Source organism: Panthera onca, chromosome B2, assembly GCF_046562875.1.
Source record: "Panthera onca isolate mPanOnc1 chromosome B2, mPanOnc1 haplotype 2, whole genome shotgun sequence".
NCBI lineage: Eukaryota > Metazoa > Chordata > Mammalia > Carnivora > Felidae > Panthera > Panthera onca.
In genome coordinates, this window is record NC_138343.1 from 63,614,544 (window position 1) to 63,635,796 (window position 21,253).

Below are 21,253 nucleotides of genomic sequence, written 5' to 3' on the forward strand. Positions count from 1 at the left end.
TAATCCTTCTTATATCCAAGGGTTAACATTGAAAAGTAGTATATTAAAATGATATGTGCCACATATACAATTTGGATGTTACTTGAATTGTCCACTCACAAATGTTTATTTCTTTTTGGGTATGTAGTGAACTCAGTTTTTAGTCTATTCTTACCTAAAATGTTGATTTTGTAGTCTTTAAAAAATGAATTCCTTTTCTTTGTGTTGATGAAATTAGCTGGTATAATTCCATACTCTGTTTTGTTATTCTGTCAGTAGAGGGAGCCTGGGTAAAGATAAAGAATAAACCACCTCTTGCCTAAGAACTGACTTGAAAGATTTCCCTTCTGTACAGAAATGTTCTTGATTTTCAAACAGGGCCCAATAGTTGGAAGATAGTCCAGTTAGCAAATGTTCTAATGACTGATTTGGATTGTTTTGAGTGGTTTAGCATTGTTAGAGATAAATCTGTAATTTGAAGGGCTTGCCATTTTTATAGTGTGACAGTCTTAAATTCTCAAAATCTTTCTAATACTTAAGGATAACTGCTAAAATAAAAATGTTTATTTCTACTGGTTTTAATTTGTAATTCACAGTGAATTTATGCTACTTTTTCTTATACCCTTTTTGAACTAGCCAAATATACAAATATATATTGTTGAACTTCAGTGATACTCCTACATGCCTCCAATCAGAAAACACCAAAAAGAACACAAAAATTGGCACGGATAGGGTGAAGTAAGGGTGAAAGAATAGAATACAATCCTGAGGGGAGTAGATCATATAAAAAAATAAAGATTTGGTTAAAAAAAGTAAAACTTTTGTACTAAAGACCTGTTTATGCCAAAGTATATTCTAGATAGAACCAAGATTTAAATATTTAAAAGAAATTAAATCTTAGAAGTATTTGGAAAAAATAACAGATCTTTAGGCTGTAAAGTCAAACAATTCATTTAGTTCACTCTTAAGGTTTTGAGGTTTTTGCTGGCTAGGGCATAAAGGAAATATGACACTATGTATTTTCATGATCCTTGAGGAGAAAAATTATTTGTTCTATCAAGGAAGCATAGCTTTTTGAACATTGCATATAAGGCACTGTTCTTGATAGCATCTCTATAGTAACTGTGGTAACAGATTTCAAATGTTTTTTCTTAAGTTGTCTTCAAGAAAATGTGAAGTGTAGCTTGAAAATACAACTTGGTGTTTGTATTGGGTTATGGAGGTACAAAACATTCAAGACCCAAGGTATATTGCCTTTTAATGGTTCATTTCACACTAAGGATAAAACATGAAATCCATGGACAATTCAGTTCTCCAGAAATAATATTTGTCTCAAGTAAGCTGTTAAAAGGGGTTTAATGGCAGTTTATTTGAGGTAGACAGCTGTTCTTTTCCTGTAGCTTAGAGCAGAACTTCCCAGTCAGAGGGCTACAGTTCGCTCATCTTCTGTGGAATAAGTTACCGTTAACAACAGCAAGATAGTGAATTATTAAAAATGGAAGGCTTTTGAAAACAATTATTAAGTAATACACAATTTCTGAAATTGTATTTGGACACAATTTGAATGGTTTTCAACTGTCAGTTTCTTGAAATAAGAATTATTCTTTTGGAATGCAAGACTTTCAATGAGTATCACCAGAGAATGCTCTGTATGACTTCATATACCACACTGCTCCTCTTAAAGATCAGATCTTCTGTGATAAGAAATAAGGTTAGGATGTGCTCAATTAAAAATTAAATAAGTAGACGATGAAGTTTTAGTTTTAAAAAAAAGTATGGAGAAAAAAGTATAGAGAAGGTTAATCACACAGACAAATGAGCATGACATCTAATATTCTTGTGGTGGGCCTTGTAAGTACTTTCTTTAAAAATCATTCTGGGACTGCTATTCTATAAAAATCCCCCAAGGTTCCATTCTACAGAGCACAACCTTTATCTTAACCTAGAAAATTTTAAGGCAATTGATTCTAAAAAGGCAGTAGAACAAAGTGATTTAGAAAGTTGTCTCTAGATAGTTAGGTTGCCACAGTTAGACCTGGATGAGCTTGACAGGATACTTCACTTCAGGGTGCCTCAATTTCTTCATTTATGAAATGGAATAGTGAGAGTATCCAATTCTGTAGGTTGTTGTGAGGATCAAATAAGTTAATATGAGGAAAGCATTTAGAACAGCACTTGATACATTTTAAATACTTGATGTTAGCTTATCAGTTATTAGTAGTATTTATTCATTTGTTCATTAGGTAAAACCCTCAGTACTGCTGCCTTGAATATCTTTCTGATCCATGCAACATAGCTTCTTAGTAAATCCACTGTGATGAATTGGTTGTTAAATGTACTACTGAGTAAATAAATAAATTGACTCGTTGTGTGGTATTATTGAGTATAAATTACTTTTTTGAGAATATTTGTGAAGTATAATTAATTCATTTTTAGTAATATTGCATGTTAAGGCATTTTGAGATGATTAGGTGATCATATTGGTTGTCTGTTGAGGTTGCTCCTATTCAAATTTAAGTTTATCCTTTTGCCTGTAATGGTAGGTATGTTCCATTTAATCCACTTCTATTTATACCTCTGCATTTTATTTTTTTACTTAAAAAATTGAAGTATAATTATAGAGACAATAATTTACAGATAAAAGTGAGTTTTATGTGTCTTGGCAAATGTCTATACTGTGTAACCAACACCCCAATGAAGATATACAGAGCATTTCCATTATCCTAGAGAATTTACTTGTGCCAGTTTAGGGGCAACTACTACATTGACGTCTGTACCTTTAGGTTGCTACAGGCTGAGATTTTTATCTTTTGGATAAGGAAGAGTGAAGATCACAGTGTGTTTTAGTGTTCCTTATTCATATGACATTTTATAAGAATTTCTTTGATTTAAAAAAGAAACAAAACTTGGGAGATTATTATTTGTAGAGAGAATTACTCTACTGCATATAGATCTACCCTGTGTCTTCCCTTATCACCCCCCTGCCCCGCCAACTTTTCATGAAAATTATGCTTCTAGTTTTCAAAGATGGTACTTAGTTTTGGGTAGTTATATATATTTTTAGATCTTTAATAGTAAATGTGGAAACATGATTTAATCTCTGAGCCCAGTCAGACTATAAGTAAAAATGTTCTTTTTTGTATCTCTGTAAAATGTAACTACGTACTAAGTTTTGCTTCAGAGCTTCTTATCAACTGATATTATACGTATGCCATATTTATGTCAGTTATTTATATACATGTTGTGAGTGTGTGAACCAAGTTTTAGGACATCTATCATATATCATTGCTGTGTTAAAATAGCTATATGCTTATTTTTGAAAGAAAATAATTTATCTACCAAAACTTATTTTGATTTTTATTAGCATGGAAATAGAGTTACTCACCTTACATTTTAATCAAAATTCCTTTTTGAAATGTGGTTCTTGGTCAGATTAAATGTCTTTAATTTTGAGTTTATTGTCAGGCACTTTTCAAATTTTTGGAAAGGACTATGTACTTTTATAAATACCTTTTTTAAAAATTTTTTTTTTAATGTTTATTTATTTTTGACAGAGAGAGAGACAGAACATGAGCAGGGGAGGGGCAGAGAGAGAGGGAGACACAGAATCCGAAGCAGGCTGTAGGCTCTGAGCTGTCCGCACAGAGCCCGACGCGGGGCTTGAACTCACAGACTGCGAAATCATGACCTGAGCCGAAGTCGGATGCTCAACCGACTGAGCCACCCAGACACCCCTTTAGCCTTTACTTTTTATTATGTACTGGTTTGTTAACCCCAAGTATTACCATTTTCCTACATGATTTAAATTTTTTAATTATTCATTTTTCAGTGCCTTATTGAAGGAGTTAAAATGAAGAATACCTTATTTTTATTACAGAGGAACATTGCTTGTGCTCTTGTTTCTTAGCTTACTTTGTGCAGAGTCTTGTAAATGGTACTAATGAAACATCTTAGTGAGATTTTGTCCCTATTGCAAAGTATACTCCATATATTTGGTATTTATCGTGATAACATTTGGACCACTTTTAATACTTTATCTGTAAATCTTTTAGTGATACTCTCTCTCAGGTTGTTTACTACTGACTAGTGTCATTTATTGGTATGGTACTTAGTATTTTCTTGGGAACACCAAGGCTACACAACTGAAATTTATCGTTTATAAAGTATATCATGGGGAACTTCACATTTGAAATTGCCAGTCTCCATAGATACATGATTTATCCTTAGTGAACTTGCCTTTGACATTTGTAGGCATTTTTACCCTATCTTAATATCTTTACCATTTTTACTTTAGCTTTGACTATATTTTGGCTGGAAGGAAAGGTCTTTATTTTTTAAATGTTTTATTTATTTATTTTTGAGAGAGAGAGAGAGAGAGAGAGAGCGAGCGCGAGCGATCGCAGAGTGTGAGGGGTGGAAGGGCAGAGAGAGAGGGAAACACAGAATCTGTAGCAGGCTCCAGGCTCCGTGCTGTCAGCACAGAGCCTGACCCCGGGCTCGAACCCATGGACAGTGAGATCATGACTTGGGCTGAAGTGGAAGGCTTAACTGATTAAGCCACTCACGGGCCCTGAAGGAAAGGTCTTTAAACCCAACTGTTTTCACATCGTTGTTTCCGATTGTAACAAAAGAATAGAAGCTTTCTTTCCTCTCATTCCATCCAACCCTAGTGTTTTTGCTTTGACTTGCAGCTTTTTGTTTTCTTGTTTTAGGGACAGAATAGTCGGGGGTTGGCTGCTAGTTTCTCTGCCTTTATTTTTCATTTGCAGCTTTCCTTCCTGCTTTTCCACCCAAGAATTATACTTATTTGGAGGCATATTTAAATTCTTTCTTTTTCTTTGAAATGTATTACTTACACCCTTCTGCCATAAAAAAGTCTTCCTAAAATACCATCTTCCCCTCAACACACAGCTCTTGGCTTGTTCAGCCACTGAACATTTATTAAGTACTCACAGTGTGCCAGGCACTGTATTCTAGTGACTAGCTCTAATCTTCCTTTAGCAGTTGAATTTCTCAAGCAAGATCTTTACCCACTATTTCATTTCTTTACCTTACTTCTCCTTCTTTTAGCTCATTTCTAGTCCCATCATTCTGCTAAGTATGTACTCCTAGAGAATACTAGTTTACCCCTAATGGCCAAATCCAACTCTCCTCCCTACTCCTTGGTCTTCCTGCTTCACTTGATACTACCCACTGCCTTCTTGAACCTTTTTCTTTGTAAAAGAAGTTGAAGTTACTATTCTACATCTTTTATTTGGTTTATTTAGTCTCTTTTTTTTTTTTTACTATTTCTTTTTCTGGTTTTTTCCCCCTTTTGGACATTTTCTACAGTTTTGTCTTTAGCCCTATTGTTCTTTAGTCTTTCTCCATAGGATAACCCATTTACTCTCACGGATTCACCTGTTATTTTTTTATGCAGATGGTTCTCCCCTGTCTTTCCAGTAGTGACTTCTATAGTGAATGTCAGTTATTTTTTATATTGCCTGTTAGAGACCTTTGGTATTCATGGATTTATCATTCTTAAGAAGCCTTGGATATCTTTGATATGAAGTGATTGGTAACTTTCCCAGGCATTCATTTTAATTGTATTAATTGTATGTTCTATGAGGCTGGAGTTGGCCAATTCAGTTGATTCCATAGCACTGGAATTTCACCATGGCTTTACATATCTGTTCATCTTTGTGTATTAAGTAATTCTTGTGACATAATTAACAATTTTGTTGCTTTATGAAAAATACTTTGCTATGAAACAAAGGAAGCTTGCTATTAATGCCACGATAGAAATGAAGAGAAATGAATAGTTATGACCAGGCATTTTTTTTTTGTCAGATAACATTATGCGTTTGAGTAGAATAAAGAACAGAATATCAAAATTAACTGTTGCTCTATAGCAGTATCAATAAAACCTCTATATGTTTCATATGGAAACAGGAAAAAAAGATTTATGAAATTGTTTCAGTGTTTCAGTGTAGGAAATTTTGGCTACAGTCATAGTTATTAATGGGTAGCATTTATAAATGTTAAGATTGGAAGATGCCTACTAATCAGCAGCTTGACACATTTAAAATTTAAATAATAATCTGGTTGTTCAGACTGGTTTCTTAGTTAATGTCATTATTCTGGTTAATCTTAAAAGCTTGTGGTGTCCTTTGGTTCTTCTCTCTTTTGTGTGCCTCTGTATTCCATCAGTTCTTAATTCTTTTGTTGCTCCTGTTGCTTTCCATTCTCATTTCTCCTGCAATGTCCACAGCTCTAGCTTATTCCTGATCTTCCTATTCACTGTCACCTCCCCATCACTTTTACCTACCACATTCAGAATAATCTTTCTGGAACATTGCTTTGGTCATTTGACTTCTCTTCTGAGAGATTTGTATTGGTTCTCCTCTGAGAATCATAAAAGTTTTATTTTCCTTAAATTGGTAATCATATACTTCTGCCATCTGGCTTCATTGTGTGTCTGTGACCTTACTCCAGATGCTCGACAGCAGATCTCTTTGGCTGTGTAGAGACAGCTGTTCCTGTTGAATTCTTCTGTGGTGTGTATGTTTGTTTTTTGTTTTGGTTCTGCTGTTGTTGGAAATGTTTTTTGCATATTCCTTTTTTCAAACCAAATCTCCATTCTTTAAAACCCAATAAATCCCTACTGTAATAAAGCTTCTACTAAATATGACTTGTGCCTAATTATCTACTACCATATATTGTTATTTACCTTTGTGCATGTCTGTTGGGTTAATTGTAACCTTCCAGTAGTTAGAAACTGTATCGTATGTGTATTTGTAGTCCTTGTGATGGCCTCCAGAATACTGGGAACACAGTATGTGCTTAATTTTTGTAATGGCACACTGAGAACAATCTTTGGTTTGATATAATTCTGTGAGATAATGTTTGCTATAGTTAGCACTGAATGGGGTAAATGGAGAAAATGAAAAAAAAATCAAGCATATGCTCTCAATTTGTCCTATATTATTTATACAGTCTCTTTTTTTTTTTTTTTTTTTCATTACCTCTGTCCTTTTCTTCCCATGTTCCTATATACTTTTAAATTCTCCACATACAGTAGCTGTAGGGAGTATAACTTAAGCTAGTGTGTGGAAGTTCCAAGGTAATATATGCAGGTACTTGAAAGGCAGTACTTTCTAGTATTTCAGGCCATCCAAAACTGAAACTGATTGCCTTGAAAAGTAATGATTTTGCCATTATTGGAAGGGTTTGTGCAGAGGCTGGGCAACTACTAGGAAATCTGTAGCTGGGATTCAAGCACTGAATGGGAAAATGAGAAATAATTTAGATGACTCTGAAGTCTCTTCCATTCTTGATCTTGAGATTCTTTGATTGTATGTTCAGTCTCTTTGTTACCACAGAAATTGAAATAACACTTTAATTATTTGCGTTTGAATAAGAATGGTATATTACAGTTAGAGATGTGATTCAACTTTTTCCTTAAAGTCAAATTCTACCTTCGAGGATAAAAATTCCTGCACTCTGGGGTAAATCATAAGAAGGTGGAATGATTCTCAGATTAAGTCAGACAAGTTCTAGAAGTGTTTTGAACAGTTTTGTTCTTTATGCTTTCATAAGGAAAAAAAATCACTAGCTAAATGGATATAGATTTCTATTTTAACCTTGTTATTCTTAGAAATACCTGCTGTCAGGTAACTTGGTAGCTTTTAGTTTAATTTAGTAATAGATGTGTGATAGTATTGACCTGCTTGTCTTAATTAATTAATTAATATTTTATTTTTTAATCTTTATTTTTTTTACATTGTAATATCATTTATTTTTTTTAATATGAAATTTATTGTCAAATTGGTTTCCATACAACACCCAGTGCTCATCCCAAAAGGTGCCCTCCTCACTACCCATCACCCACTCTCCCCTACCTCCCACCCCCCATCAACCCTCAGTTTGTTCTCAGTTTTTAAGTCTCTTAGGCTTTGGCTGTCTCCCTCTCTAACCTCTTTTTTTTTTTTTCTTCCCCTCGCCATAGACTTCTGTTAAGTTTCTCAGGATCCACATAAGAGTGAAAACATATGGTATCTTTCTTTCTCTGTATGGCTTATTTCACTTACCATAACACTCTCCAGTTCCATCCACGTTGCTAAAAAGGGCCATATTTCATTCTTTCTCATTGCCACATAGTATTCCATTGTGTATATAAACCACAATTTTTTTTTAATATATGAAATTTATTGTCAGATTGGTTTCCATACAACACCCAGTGCTCATCCCAAAAGACGCCCTCTTCAATGTCCATCACCTACCCTTCCCTCCCTCGCACCCCCCCACCCCCACCTCCCGGTCAACCCTCAGTTTGTTCTCAGTTTTTTTAAGAGTCTCTTATGCTTTGGCTCTCTCCCACTCTAACCTCATTTTTTTTCCCCTTCCCCTCCCCCATGGGTTTCTGTTAAGTTTCTAAGGATCCACATAAGAGTGAAAACATATGGTATCTGTCTTTCTCTGTATGGCTTATTTCACTTAGCATAACACTCTCCAGTGCCATCCACGTTGCTACAAAGGGCCATGTTTCATTCTTTCTCATTGCCACGTAGTATTCCATTGTGTATATAAACCACAATTTCTTTATCCATTCATCAGATGATGGACATATAGGCTTTTTCCACAATTTGGCTATTGTTGAGAGTGCTGCTATAAACATTGGGGTACAAGTGCCCCTATGCATCAGTACTCCTGTATCCCTTGGGTAAATTCCTAGCAGTGCTATTGCTGTGTCATAGGATAGGTCTACTTTTAATTTTTTGAGGAACCTCCACACTGTTTTCCGGAGCGGCTGCACCAGTTTGCATTCCCACCAACAGTGCAAGAGGGTTCCCGTTTCTCCACATCCTCTCCAACATCTATAGTCTCCTGATTTGTTCATCTTGGCCACTCTGACTGGCGTGAGGTGATATCTGAGTGTGGTTTTGATTTGTATTTCCCTGATGAGGAGCGACATTGAGCATCTTTTCATGTGCCTGTTGGCCATCTGGATGTCTTCTTTAGAGAAGTGTCTATTCATGTTTTCTGCCCATTTCTTCACTGGGTTATTTGTTTTTCGGGTGTGGAGTTTGGTGAGCTCTTTATAGATTTTGGATACTAGCCCTTTGTCTGATATGTCATTTGCAAATATCTTTTCCCATTCCGTTGGTTGCCTTTTAGTTTTGTTGGTTGTTTCCTTTGCTGTGCAGAAGGTTTTTATCTTCATGAGGTCCCAATAGTTCATGTTTGCTTTTAATTCCCTTGCCTTTGGAGATGTGTCAAGTAAGAGATTGCTGTGGCTGAGGTCAGAGAAGTTTTTTCCTGCTTTCTCCTCTAGGGTTTTGATGGTTTCCTGTCTCACATTCAGGTCCTTTATCCATTTTGAGTTTGTTTTTGTGAATGGTGTAAGAAAGTGGTCTAGTTTCATTCTTCTGCATGTTGCTGTCCAGTTCTCCCAGCAGCATTTGTTAAAGAGACTGTCTTTTTTCCATTGGATACTCTTTCCTGCTTTGTCAAAGATTAGTTGGCCATACTTTTGTGGGTCTAGTTCTGGGGTTTCTATTCTATTCCATTGGTCTATGTGTCTGTTTTTGTGCCAATACCATGCTATCTTGATGATTACAGCTTTGTAGTAGAGGCTAAAATCTGGGATTGTGATGCCTCCTGCTTTGGTCTTCTTCAAAATTACTTGGCTATTCGGGGCCTTTTGTGGTTCCATAAGAATTTTAGGATTGCTTGATCTAGCTTCGATGAGAATGCTGGTGCAATTTGATTGGGATTGCATTGAATGTGTAGATAGCTTTGAGTAGTATTGACATTTTAACAATATTTATTCTTCCAACCCATGAGCACAGAATGTTTTTCCATTTCTTTATATCTTCTTCAATTTCCTTCATAAGCTTTCTATAGTTTTCATCATACAGATCTTTTACATCTTTGGTTAGGTTTATTCCTAGGTATTTTATGCTTCTTGGTGCAATTGTGAATGGGATCAGTTTTCTTTATTTGTCTTTCTGTTGCTTCATTGTTAGTGTATAAGAATGCAACTGCTTTCTGTACATTGATTTTGTATCCTGCAACTTTGCTGAATTCATGTATCAGTTCTAGCAGACTTTTGGTGGAGTCTGTCGGATTTTCCATGTATAATATCATGTCATATTTTATTTATTTTTGATAGAGGGAGACAGAGCACAAGTTGGGGAGGGGCAGAGAGAGAAGGAGACACAGAATCTGAAGCAGGCTCCAGGCTCCGAGCTGTCAACACAGAGCCCCACGCAGGGCTCAAACTCACAAACTGGGAGATCATGACCTGAGGCAAAGTCAGACGCTCAACCGACTGAGCCACCCAGGCGCACTTGCTTGTGTTAATTTAAACTTTTGATCTTTCTTAGAAAAAAATTGTCCTTAGTAAGTTAAAATTACAGATTTTCCGTAATACTCATCAGTAAGCTTTATTGTGTTCTGTGGCCTCAGGTTGAATTCCTAATCAGTCTAAATACAGTGAGAATAGGTGAAAGAGAATTGGTAGGTATTTAAATATTTCTCTGTAGCTAAAAAAGTAATTAAAATTACAGGTACTTCCTTTGTTTTGTTTTTTAAATTTATTTGTTTTGAGAGACATAATGAGCAGGGGAGGGGCAGAAGGAGAAGGAGAGAGAGAATCCCAAGCAGGCTCTGCACTTGATATGGAAAAATTATAAGATGGCCGACAGGACTGATGGGGGAATTCCAGTCCCCACCCAAAGACTCTCCTTCTTGGTTCTTTTCCTGCCCCTGCTTGCCTCGGGCACCAAAATGTGCCACTAATGCGGGAAGTAACAGACTATAAATTAATTGCCCGCCATGCTTATGCTCTGGGGTCAGACCTCTGGAGAGTGATCTCCTCTCAGCCGGCCACTGTGAAATAAACCTCCTGCCTTCCAAGATCAACGAGTGCCTTGGTTCTTCTGCGGGGTGATCCAGACTAGGTTCCATAACACTCTGACAACACAAGTCCAACTTGAGGCTTGATTTCACCAACTGAACCTTGAGATCATAACCCGAGCTGAAATCAAGAGACGGATGCTTAACCAACTGAGCTACCAAGGCACACATAAAATTATAGGCACTTGTTATATTGGTCATATTGTGCTCATGGTCAGTAGTAAAATTGGGATGTAAAGGATTATAAAAAGTAGGGGATGAAAGTGGCCAAATAGATTGAAGAAGTTTTCTCCTTTTTGACCCTCTGACACAGTATATTTCATTTAATGTTATGATACGTTTTATACTTTAGAAGCATGTTTGTGTAATAAGATTGCAGTTGATAGAAGTACAGCATTCCTGTGAGGTATCTCTGCCATCTTTAAAAAAGAAAACTGGAGCTAGAATATTGATAGGCAGTTGAATATTGATAGGCAGCAAATTCAACTTGAATTGTGCAGTTGTGCAGGTTTGTTTTAATTTATAACACCATTTTTAAGTCATTAAAGGAAGGTGAGATAAGTTACTATGTTTTCCATGGGAATTCTGCAGAGGAGAAAGATGCATTACATAAAATATAATATTATGATTAATTTTACCTGTTTTTATTTTTGTTAATGAGACTAAATGAAAATTTAAAAGGATAAGACTTGCTCAGATAATCTTTTTGTTGCACAGCGGTGGTATACATGTCAGATAGTTGTTATGCATTGGTGTGTAGCCACTGCAGCCTTCCTGTGCTTAATGTTTGCGTGGTATGTCTTCTTTTGTGCTTTTATGTTTAACTGATCTATATTGTTAAATATAAATAGGTTTCCTTTAGACAAGAAATGCCCTGGGGTATGCTCTTCCAGTATGTAGTTTCACCTTTTTTTTTATTTCAATGACTTAAAAAAAATTTTTTTTTTAACATTTATTTACTTTTGAGAGAACACAAGTGGGGGAGGGGCAGAGAGAGAATGAGACACAGAATCCGAAGCAGGCTCCAGGCTCTGAGCTGTCAGCACAGAGCCAGAAGAGGGGCTCAAACTCACAAACCATGAGATCATGACCTGAACCAAAGTTGGACACTTAACCCACTGAGCCACCCAGGTGCCCCTTTCAGTGACTTTTTAAAATTAGTTTTTCAGTGTTCTGTCTCCTTGTTTGAGTATTTTTCTTTAGTGACTCTCTTACATGTATGTTGGATCAGGGTGCCTAGGTGGCTCACTCGGTTGAGCGTCCACCTAGCCGTGACTTTGGCTCCGGTCATGATCTCCAGGTTCTGTGCTGACAGCTCAGAGCCTGGAGCCTGCTTCAGATTCTGTCTCTCTTTCTCTCTGCCCCTCCCCCCACTCGTGGTCTGTCTGTCTGTCTGTCTGTCTCTCTCTCTCAAAAAATAAATAAAATGTTTAAAAAAAAAAGTTAACATGTGTGTCAGATCTTGATTGCTTAACTCCAGTATTCATCACTTTCTCTTGGATTCTTCTCATTACTTTTTTTTTTATTAAACTTTTTTTTCTTTTTCCTCTCTAGTTTTTATCGGCCATTATTGTGTTTATTTGTTCTCATGTTCCATTTATTTCATATTCATTTCTGAAATATTTTCCTTTTATTTCTAATTCCTGTTTTTATTTTAATTCTGATATTTTGAATTTCTGATTTAGTTGTTCTTTCATAACTTCACATGTCTTTTAACTCATTTTACATGTTCTTTGATATCTTGCATATGATTTTTGGCTTGTTTTGAATTAGTAGGTGTACAGTGTTGATCTGTTTTCTGAGTATTTGTTCTAGTGTGGATTCGTTGTAGAGATGTTATTCTGCTTCTTATTCTCTTTTTCTTCTGATAACTGTATGAGATTTGACCTTGATTCTTTTCTGTTGATCATTTTTATGTAGTATTGGTTTTCTTTACTTTTAAAAGGAATTGAATTTTTTTTTTTAAATGTTTTTATTTTTGAGACAGAGACAGAGCATGAGCAGGGGAGGGGCAGAGAGAGAGGGAGACACAGAATCTGAAGCAGGCTCCAAGCTCTGAGCTGTCAGCACAGAGCCCGATGTGGGGCTCGAACTCACGGACTGTGAGATCATGACCTGAGGTGAAGTCAGACGCTTAACCGACTGAGCCACTCAGGCGCTCCACTTTTAAAAGGAATTGAGATTCAAGATAGCTTTTCTAACTGCACAGACCTCTCTTCATTGGTTTTTGTGTAATGTTTAAAAATAAGGCTACTTGTTTTCTGAGATTTTTTTTGCTCTGTTCCCTTTTCCCACTTTTATCTCAAGCTTTTCTTCTTTTATTTCCATTTTTTTAGTCCATTTCAATTTTGAATCCTTTCCCAGGACTTTCTCCTCAGGGTGGGGCTCTCTTCTAGAAGGGAAATTTGGTGGTTATGTCATGAGAATTCATAGGGGCTAGATTGTTTCCCCCCATTTCAAGCTTATTGTAGACCTTTTGCACATATTTGCTATTGGATTGGGTAAAACTCCTTTTCAGTTTCATGTGCATTCTTCAGACTGGTTCACTGTAATTTCCAGTTTGTATGTCTTCACTGTTTTAGTGTTCTGTTTCCAGATCTACTCAGCTCCCCATTAGTGGCAGACATCTTGCAGGGCAGTGGTTGTTAGTGCCTTGTCTCTACCAGATAGTGTTATCGGATTTGTGGTGATACTCTATCACCAGGTTTTGTTTTAAATATTTTCCATGGGTTTTTGGTTTTTCTGTCTAGTTATTCTTTTTTTGTTGTTTGTTTTTGGTGAGAAGCTTCTGGGAGCTTTAAAACTGTGAGAATTACAGAATTCCTATGACAAGCAATATTTTATAGAATAAAATTCCAGGTTAATAACGCTAATTTGAAGAGCTCCATGATTTCACTACATCTGACCTGCTACGTATTAGAACATTATTTAATCTCTCCACGTTTTGACCCATGGCCTCATGTGCATTCTTTTAAAGTTGATTGAGATTCAACTTGTATTGATTCCCTGCCAGGATCATGAAATGTGTCCTCAAAGAAGAGCTGAGCAAGGGGGCAGCTTACAGTGTTCGGTTTATGTGTTGCCTATATGTGCAAAGTGAGATGAAGAAAGAAATGTGATACTGTCTGCAACAAAATTTAATCTGTGAAGTTTAATAAGAGGTTTGCATTTTTAAACAATACATTTGAGAAAAAGTCACATGTATTCTGAATTTGTGCAAGATTATGCCCTGTATTTTCCTCTTGATTTTTAAATTGATTTTGAGGTTTTAAGGTTAAAAAGTCAGTAGTAGTTTTTAGAATTATCTTCCTAGTAACTGTCTGTAGTTCTTTGGGTCGAAGCAGTGAACAAGATGTTACTTAGATATTAGATATTACTAAGATATTACTTAGTGCAAGTCTTCATCAATTCAACTCTGTTCATTTTACAGTGCCTAGTCTAGATAGAACTGAGAGAGTACAACTAAAGGAATACTAAACTATTTGAAGAAAAAGGCTTGTATCTCCATACAGAGTGCTATATTTGGTAGGAAATTGTTATGTGGCAGTGAATGAATACCTGTATGAATAGATCATTTTAAAACATTGTTATTATTCATTGCATATAATATTTTAGAGGTGTAGTCACTGCTCTTCCTTGCTTTGTGTGACTATGATAATGATAGAAGATGGCAGACATAGTCAGGCTGGGACTCTGTAGACCTGGGTTCTAGTTTTGGCTTTGTTAACTAAATGGTGGGTAATCTTTAGAAAATCACTTAGTAGTGACTCCTTTCTCTTTAAAAAAAAAAATCGGGGCGCCTGGGTGGCTCAGTCGGTTAAGCGGCCGACTTTGGCCCAGGTCATGATCTCGTGGTCCGTGAGTTTGAGCCCCGCGTCAGGCTCTGTGCTGACAGCTCGGAGCCTGGAGCCTGTTTCGGATTCTGTGTCTCCCTCTCTCTGACCCTCCCCCGTTCATGCTTTGTCTCTCTCTGTCTCAAAAATAAATAAATGCTAAAAAAAACAAAAACAAAAACAAAAACAAAACATCAGTATCCAGTGCTATGCTAAGTTCTAAACATATTTTAAAGATGTCTCATTACTATTTTTATAGTGACCTTTATTTGTTTATGAATTTCTGGAAGCATATTACAGAGTACACAGGGTCTCCTGGGCAGAAAGATGCAGAAAGCATGTTGTATTTGAGAAAGTGAAGTAGTTTCCTGTGACCAGAGTATTGGGTGCTGTTATATATGTCATAGGAGATGAAGGCAAAAGTTTCAGTGGGGAGTTAGTTGGTTTGGTATTGATCCTATCACTGATAGGGGGAGGGGATAGGGATACATCAGGGAATTCTTAAAATATAAATTGAAGAGTGATGTTTAATGGTATGTTCCATTTAAGAACCTACATCTGATGGACTTGTTCCTGCAATGGCCAAGGCAGTGGGTGACTAGATCTTGAACTAAATTGGTGGTAATGGGGGAGGGAGGGGAAGGCTGTAACAAATAAAAAAGAGTTAGAGTCACTAAGGCTTCTGACAGAAGAGGGGAGAGTCCAGGATGATTCTTGAGCTGGGCCTTAAGTACCTAGGATGAAAGTAGTGGTTTATTCCCAGACTTCAAATGGTATGGATTTCATAGTAAGTACAGATTACTAAAGACTGTGATGTGAAGCTTTTCCAACTTTGTTATAATGGTGTTTAATTTTATTGCTTTAAAAAATACATTCTCTGAATTTGTAAGAACTAGAAAATGAAAATTGGTACCTCTAATTCCACATCATCATTTAAAATTTTTAATTTTTAAATATGTGTGGTTTACTTACTTTGTACCTAGAAACAACAATTAAAACAGAAAGAGAACAATTCCCCTAAAACACAATTTTATGAAACCTGGAGGAATGGACTCTGTATTAAATATTTACAAAGAGTTCCTGAGACCAAAAATGGTGGCCCTTCTTTTCCAGCAGCTGGAATCCAAAAGATCTTGAAACCAGTCCTGAAAAGCTTGCTCCTATGCAAGAAGTCCTGGTGGCTTTTGAGAGGAAGATAGAGAACTATTCTGGAAAATTTCAAGTGGTAGTAGAGGTGAGTCACTGACATGAAGAATTTATCCAGGGACTACAAATACTCATTTCCTCTTTTTTTTATTAACATTAAAAAAAATATACATTCAGATAAGGCAGTTTGAAAATCTTAGTCTTTGTGTTCTGAAAACTTTAATGAATAGAATATAGAACAAGTAGTATTCCCTTGCTCACATAAAATTATATAGATGTTGAAATTTTAAGAAGCAAAAGCAGATACATTCAATGATTTAATCTTTAGCAACAGTTCTGTTTCTTTAAGAAGATGATACTGAGAAAAGGTATCATAAGTAAATCATAACTAAATCACAAGTATATTTATACTTGGAGCGTAGGATATACTTGCATGGGATTCTTAAAAATGTATTAATTTCATTTGGTTCATAACCTCTTTGATCACTAGAACACTTTGTTTTCCTAGTAGGAGTGGATGCTCTCATTCATGCTGCTTGGATACCCTAGCTAAGCTTCTCTGAATAATATTTTATTTAGAAACAATGCAGGATTAATGTAGCCCCCTTCAAATTATTCATTGTTTTGGGGAATGAGAATTATATGGACATGGCACAAACTTCAAAGGGTACAAAGGGTGTAAAAGTAGTTTTCCTCTCGTTTCTATTCCTCAGTCATCCAATTTTCCTCTGTAGGAACAACCGTATTTATTAGTTTGTTGTGTAGTTTTCCTGAAGTATTTTATGCATCTGTATAAACATCTAGGTAGTACACATTTTTAGCTGTTTTCATATCTTACACAATAACCTTTAATCTTGTAGGTGAGACTCTTCCCCACCCCTCAGAAAATTCAGAAGAGTTTTAATTTATATCACTTTACCTTTCTTCCTCTAGATTTGGTGTAGACATGTAGCACCTTTCCATTACACACTAACTTGTAAGATTGTATTGATTATTTTAATATTTTGCATTTTTGCCATTGGGATTTTAGAAGATCCAGTTGACACATTGTAACCTTATCATTTGAAATAGAGCAATTAGCAATCTTCGTCCTTTGTTTTGTAGCTGCTGTTCTTTTCTCCACTTATTCCATTTTTTTTAAATGTTTTTTTTTTTCAACGTTTTTTATTTATTTTTGGGACAGAGAGAGACAGAGCATGAACGGGGGAGGGGCAGAGAGAGAGGGAGACACAGAATCGGAAACAGGCTCCAGGCTCCGAGCCATCAGCCCAGAGCCTGACGCGGGGCTCGAACTCACAGACCGCGAGATCGTGACCTGGCTGAAGTCGGACGCTTAACCGACTGCGCCATCCAGGCGCCCCTATTCCATTTTTTTTAAAGTAGCCAGTAAACTCCAAAAGGCCACTCAGTACACACATAAACATTTATGAAAACTATGCAGGGAGCTTCCTGTATTAATACATTAGTGTGAATTCTAGCTTAACTATAAATGGCTTTTGACCTGGTAATTCTTAGTATCTGAGGGAGAAAGTGCAGGAAACATAGGGACAGATAGGAGGTAGGTTGAGAAAAGAGAAAGAATGTACAAGGTCAAAGAGAGGGGACGTCCAAAGAGCTATAGTTCTTAAACACAGCCACTGAACCTGGACTTGACTGTATTTGGCTTTCGCTGAGCTAACAACAGATAGAAGTCATACCCTGAAGTACTTGTATTACTTAGTTGGATTCCAGAGTGCTCTGCTTTCCAATATTTTGGAAGACTGAAGAAAGGAAAAAAATTAGCAAGTTTTATTCTTAGGAGAATGAATCATTAACTTGGAATTTTAGGTGGCCTGTCATTTATCTTGCCGTTTACTATTATTTCCTGATATTGATAAAGATGTGGAGGCGCATTTTGTTTGTCTGTTCCTGTTACTTCTTACCTTCACACTTATTTCAAGGCTCTTTTTTTCACTAAAACTGATTTTGTGGGGGGCTTAATTTTTTTTTTCCATTGGAGATACCCCTGTTGACATGAAATAGTGATTTTTTAAAAATATAATTTATTGTCAAGGTAGCTAAGATACAATGTATACAGTGTGCTCTTGGGTTTCAGTGATAGATTCCCATGATTCATCGCTTACAAGCAACACCCAGTGCTCATCCCAACAAGTGCCCTCCTCAGTGTCTATCACCCGTTTTCCCCTCTCCCCCACTCCTCCTCATCAACTGTCAGTTTGTTCTCTGTATTTAAGAGTCTCTTATGGTTTGTCACCCTCTCTGTTTGAAACTATTTTTTCTCCTTCCCTTCCCCCATGATCTTCTGTTAAGTTTCTCAAGTTCCACGTATGAATGAAAACGTATGATATCTTTCTTTCTCTAACTTATGTCACTGAGTGTAATACCCTCCATTTCGATCCACCTTGTTGCAAATGGCAAGAGTTTATTCTTTCTCATTGCCAAGTGTGTGCGTATGTGTATACACATCACATCTTCTTTATTCATTCATCAGTTGATGGACATTTGGGCTCTTTCCATAATTTGGCTGTTGTTGATAGCGCTGCTATCAACATTGGGGTACATGTGCCCCTATGAATCAGCACCCCTGTATCCTTTGGATAAATTCCTATTGGTGCTATTGCTGGGTCATAGGGTAGTTCTATTTTTAATTTTTTGAGGAACCTCCACACTGTATCTAGAGCAGCTGCACCAGTTTGCATTCCCACCAACAGTGCAAGAGGGTTCTCATTTCTCCACATCCTTGCCAGCATCTGTTGTTTCCTGAGTTGTTAATTTTAGCCACTCTGATGGTGTGAGGTGGTATCTCAATGTGGTTCTGATTTGTAAGAAATAGTGATTTTTTTTAAAAAACGTTTTTACAGTAGTGTTACATAAAAATAAAATTTCCTAGTACATTTGTTTGCCTACTCCTTGACTCTGCTTATTGTCCTTATATCTGTTCCTGCTTGTTATATTTGTTAACTTTTTTCAGTTATTTTTATTTTTTATCAAAGTACAGTTGACATATAATGTTACATTAATTTCAGGGGTATAGCATAGTGATTTGACAGCTCTGTAAGTTATGCAGTGCTCACTGCAAACGGAGATACCATGTGTTACAAGTTTACTTTTTGTATGTTTTAGTTTACTAAATTATACAAATCCCATAAGTAAATGCCAATTTAAACTTTAAATTGACAACCTCAGTTTACTTCAGTCTCTGTAAAACATTAAAAAACTTAGAACTCTTTTGGAATATAGATTTTTATTGTTTTTAGTGCAAAAACTAGGATTGGGTGAAATGTTTTCTACTTAGAAAGTTTCAGAAATAGAAAATTTTATCTATGTTAGATTGTGAAGAAGTATGTTAGCCTGTAGATGTTTTTCAGCATTCTAGTTCAAACAGTAATTTTTGAAATTGAATCTCAGATAACTTGTGAGTCTTTGGGTAGGTGGTGTTCTTTGTATTGGCTTATATGGAGAAACTGAAAACAAAGATTATAGATTGACAAAGACAAAATACTTTTAATAGTAGGTTTTGAGTTTTAAGTTTATTTATTTTAGGGGGAGAAGGACAGAGAGAGAGGGAAAGAGAATCGCAACCAGGCTCTGCACTGTAAGTGCGGAGCCCGATGCGGGGTTTGAACTCATGAACTGTTAAGATCATGACCTGAGCTGAAATCAAGAGTTGGACACTTAACCAACTGAGCCACCCAGGAGCCCCTGAGATTCTTAAGTGGGATTTATTATACTATTTTCAGGTGAAACCTTCCTTTGCAATGATAATGGTAGTGATTTTGAATGAAGATTATTTAAGCAAAAAGTACAATATAAAATTCATCTTTCTAGAAACATACGGTGTATAAAATGAGGACATATTGAATTTCAAGTGAATAGTAAATAACATTAATTTTTAAATATATACTACCTAAATGGCGTTTATCATAACTGTGAAAAACACATTTAACTTACTCTTCAATATATATATTTTTGAAAGTAATAATGCATATTGACTTTTTATTTAATATATTCTTATAATCATTTCTTTGTCAAGAATTTCAGTATATTTTCTGCCCCCTGGATATTTGACTTTTTTAAAAATCAGTTTTGAGGCAAAAAATAGTTTATTAAGTAAATACCTACTTAAAAATATTTTTAAGGCACCTGAGTGGCTCAGTTGTTAAGCATCTGACATCAGCTCAGGTCATGATCTCACAGTTCATGGGTTCGAGTCCCACATCAGGTGAGCAGAGCCCTGCTTTGGATAAAACGTGAGCCCCGGGTGAGCCTCACTTCTCTCTGTCTCTGTTTCTGTCTCTGTCCTCTCTTTCCCCTCTCTCTCTCTCCCCCCTTTCCTCCCTCTCTGTCTCTCTCTCTCTCTCTCTCCCTTCTCCCCCCCCCCTTCTCTCCCTCTCCTTCTCTCCCTCTCTCTTTCCCTCCCTTCCTCCCTCCCTCTTTCTCTCTCCCTCTCTCTGCCCCTCGCTCACTTGCTCCCTCTCTCTCTCTCTCAAAAAACTTTTTTTAACCAAACTTGTAGAAAATTTGATTTAAATAATTAAGAGTCCTCTTCGTGCGAGAGAGAGAGAAGGAATGACAGAATTACATGCTTTCTGTAAAGCCAAAGAATTTTCAAATTTGGTAAATTTAAAAATTTTTAATGGTCTATTTGGCATCCTTACAAGTATTCCTCCTTTTGGAGAAGTGAAAGTAAGGTTTGGAAGTTTAAGTTTTTCAGGATGGTGTATAGTATTAGATCTGGCTTGATTGGAAACTTCATGATAGAAGTTAAGGTAGCTAGTTCATTAACCATAACTTAATTCTCATTGTAGTTAAATAATAAAATCTTATTATTATTATTTATTATTTTTTTAAAGAAGTGTATGCCCTTTATCATCCCTCCTTTCCCCTTTTTTGCAACCAGTCCACTCATTTCAGCTCTGGGATACTGAATCATAAATTGCCAAAGAATAAGCAACTAAAATTTTGCTTTCTACCAGTACATTTTGCTAAAGCTTTTTGGTTGAGAGAACCCAAAAGAAAAGCAGTAATATTTTAATAACAGGAATGATGTTTTAATAATGGAGGCAATACCTAAAGTATTTTTCTATCTTGGGTGAAATTTCCTGGACACTTATTTCGATTAGCTGGTGCCTGGTGGCAAGGATTTTCAGCCTTGTAACTGATTCATTGTATTACTCAGTAGAGAAATCATATAACCTCTTTGTGCCTCAGTTTCTTTATCTGTAAAATGAAAACTGAGCTCTAAAGCAAAGAGCTTGGTGTTTGTAAGTCTTGCAGGATGTAGTCCCCAGTTCCATTGGATATAACCTGAGATATCAAAACTACTACTGATGGCTGATGTTTCTATCAGGAGTTGAATACTCGTGGCGACTAATAATCTTGAGTCTGTTACTTAA

General features: G+C 36.2%; 1 protein-coding gene across 6 annotated transcripts in view; it reads left to right on the forward strand.

The window, feature by feature from the left end:
* The window catches only part of SMAP1 (small ArfGAP 1), a 206,648-nt gene that overhangs the window by 52,805 nt on the left and 132,590 nt on the right, over nucleotides 1-21,253 (forward strand). The window contains exon 2 of one of the 6 annotated variants that reach the window (XM_078447063.1): nucleotides 15,825-15,945. The exons of the other annotated variants lie outside the window; for them this stretch is intronic. Coding sequence (XP_078303189.1) covers nucleotides 15,874-15,945 — 72 coding nt within the window. The 5' untranslated portion in view covers nucleotides 15,825-15,873. The remainder of the gene's footprint in view (nucleotides 1-15,824; nucleotides 15,946-21,253) is intronic. 6 annotated transcript variants of the gene reach the window in all.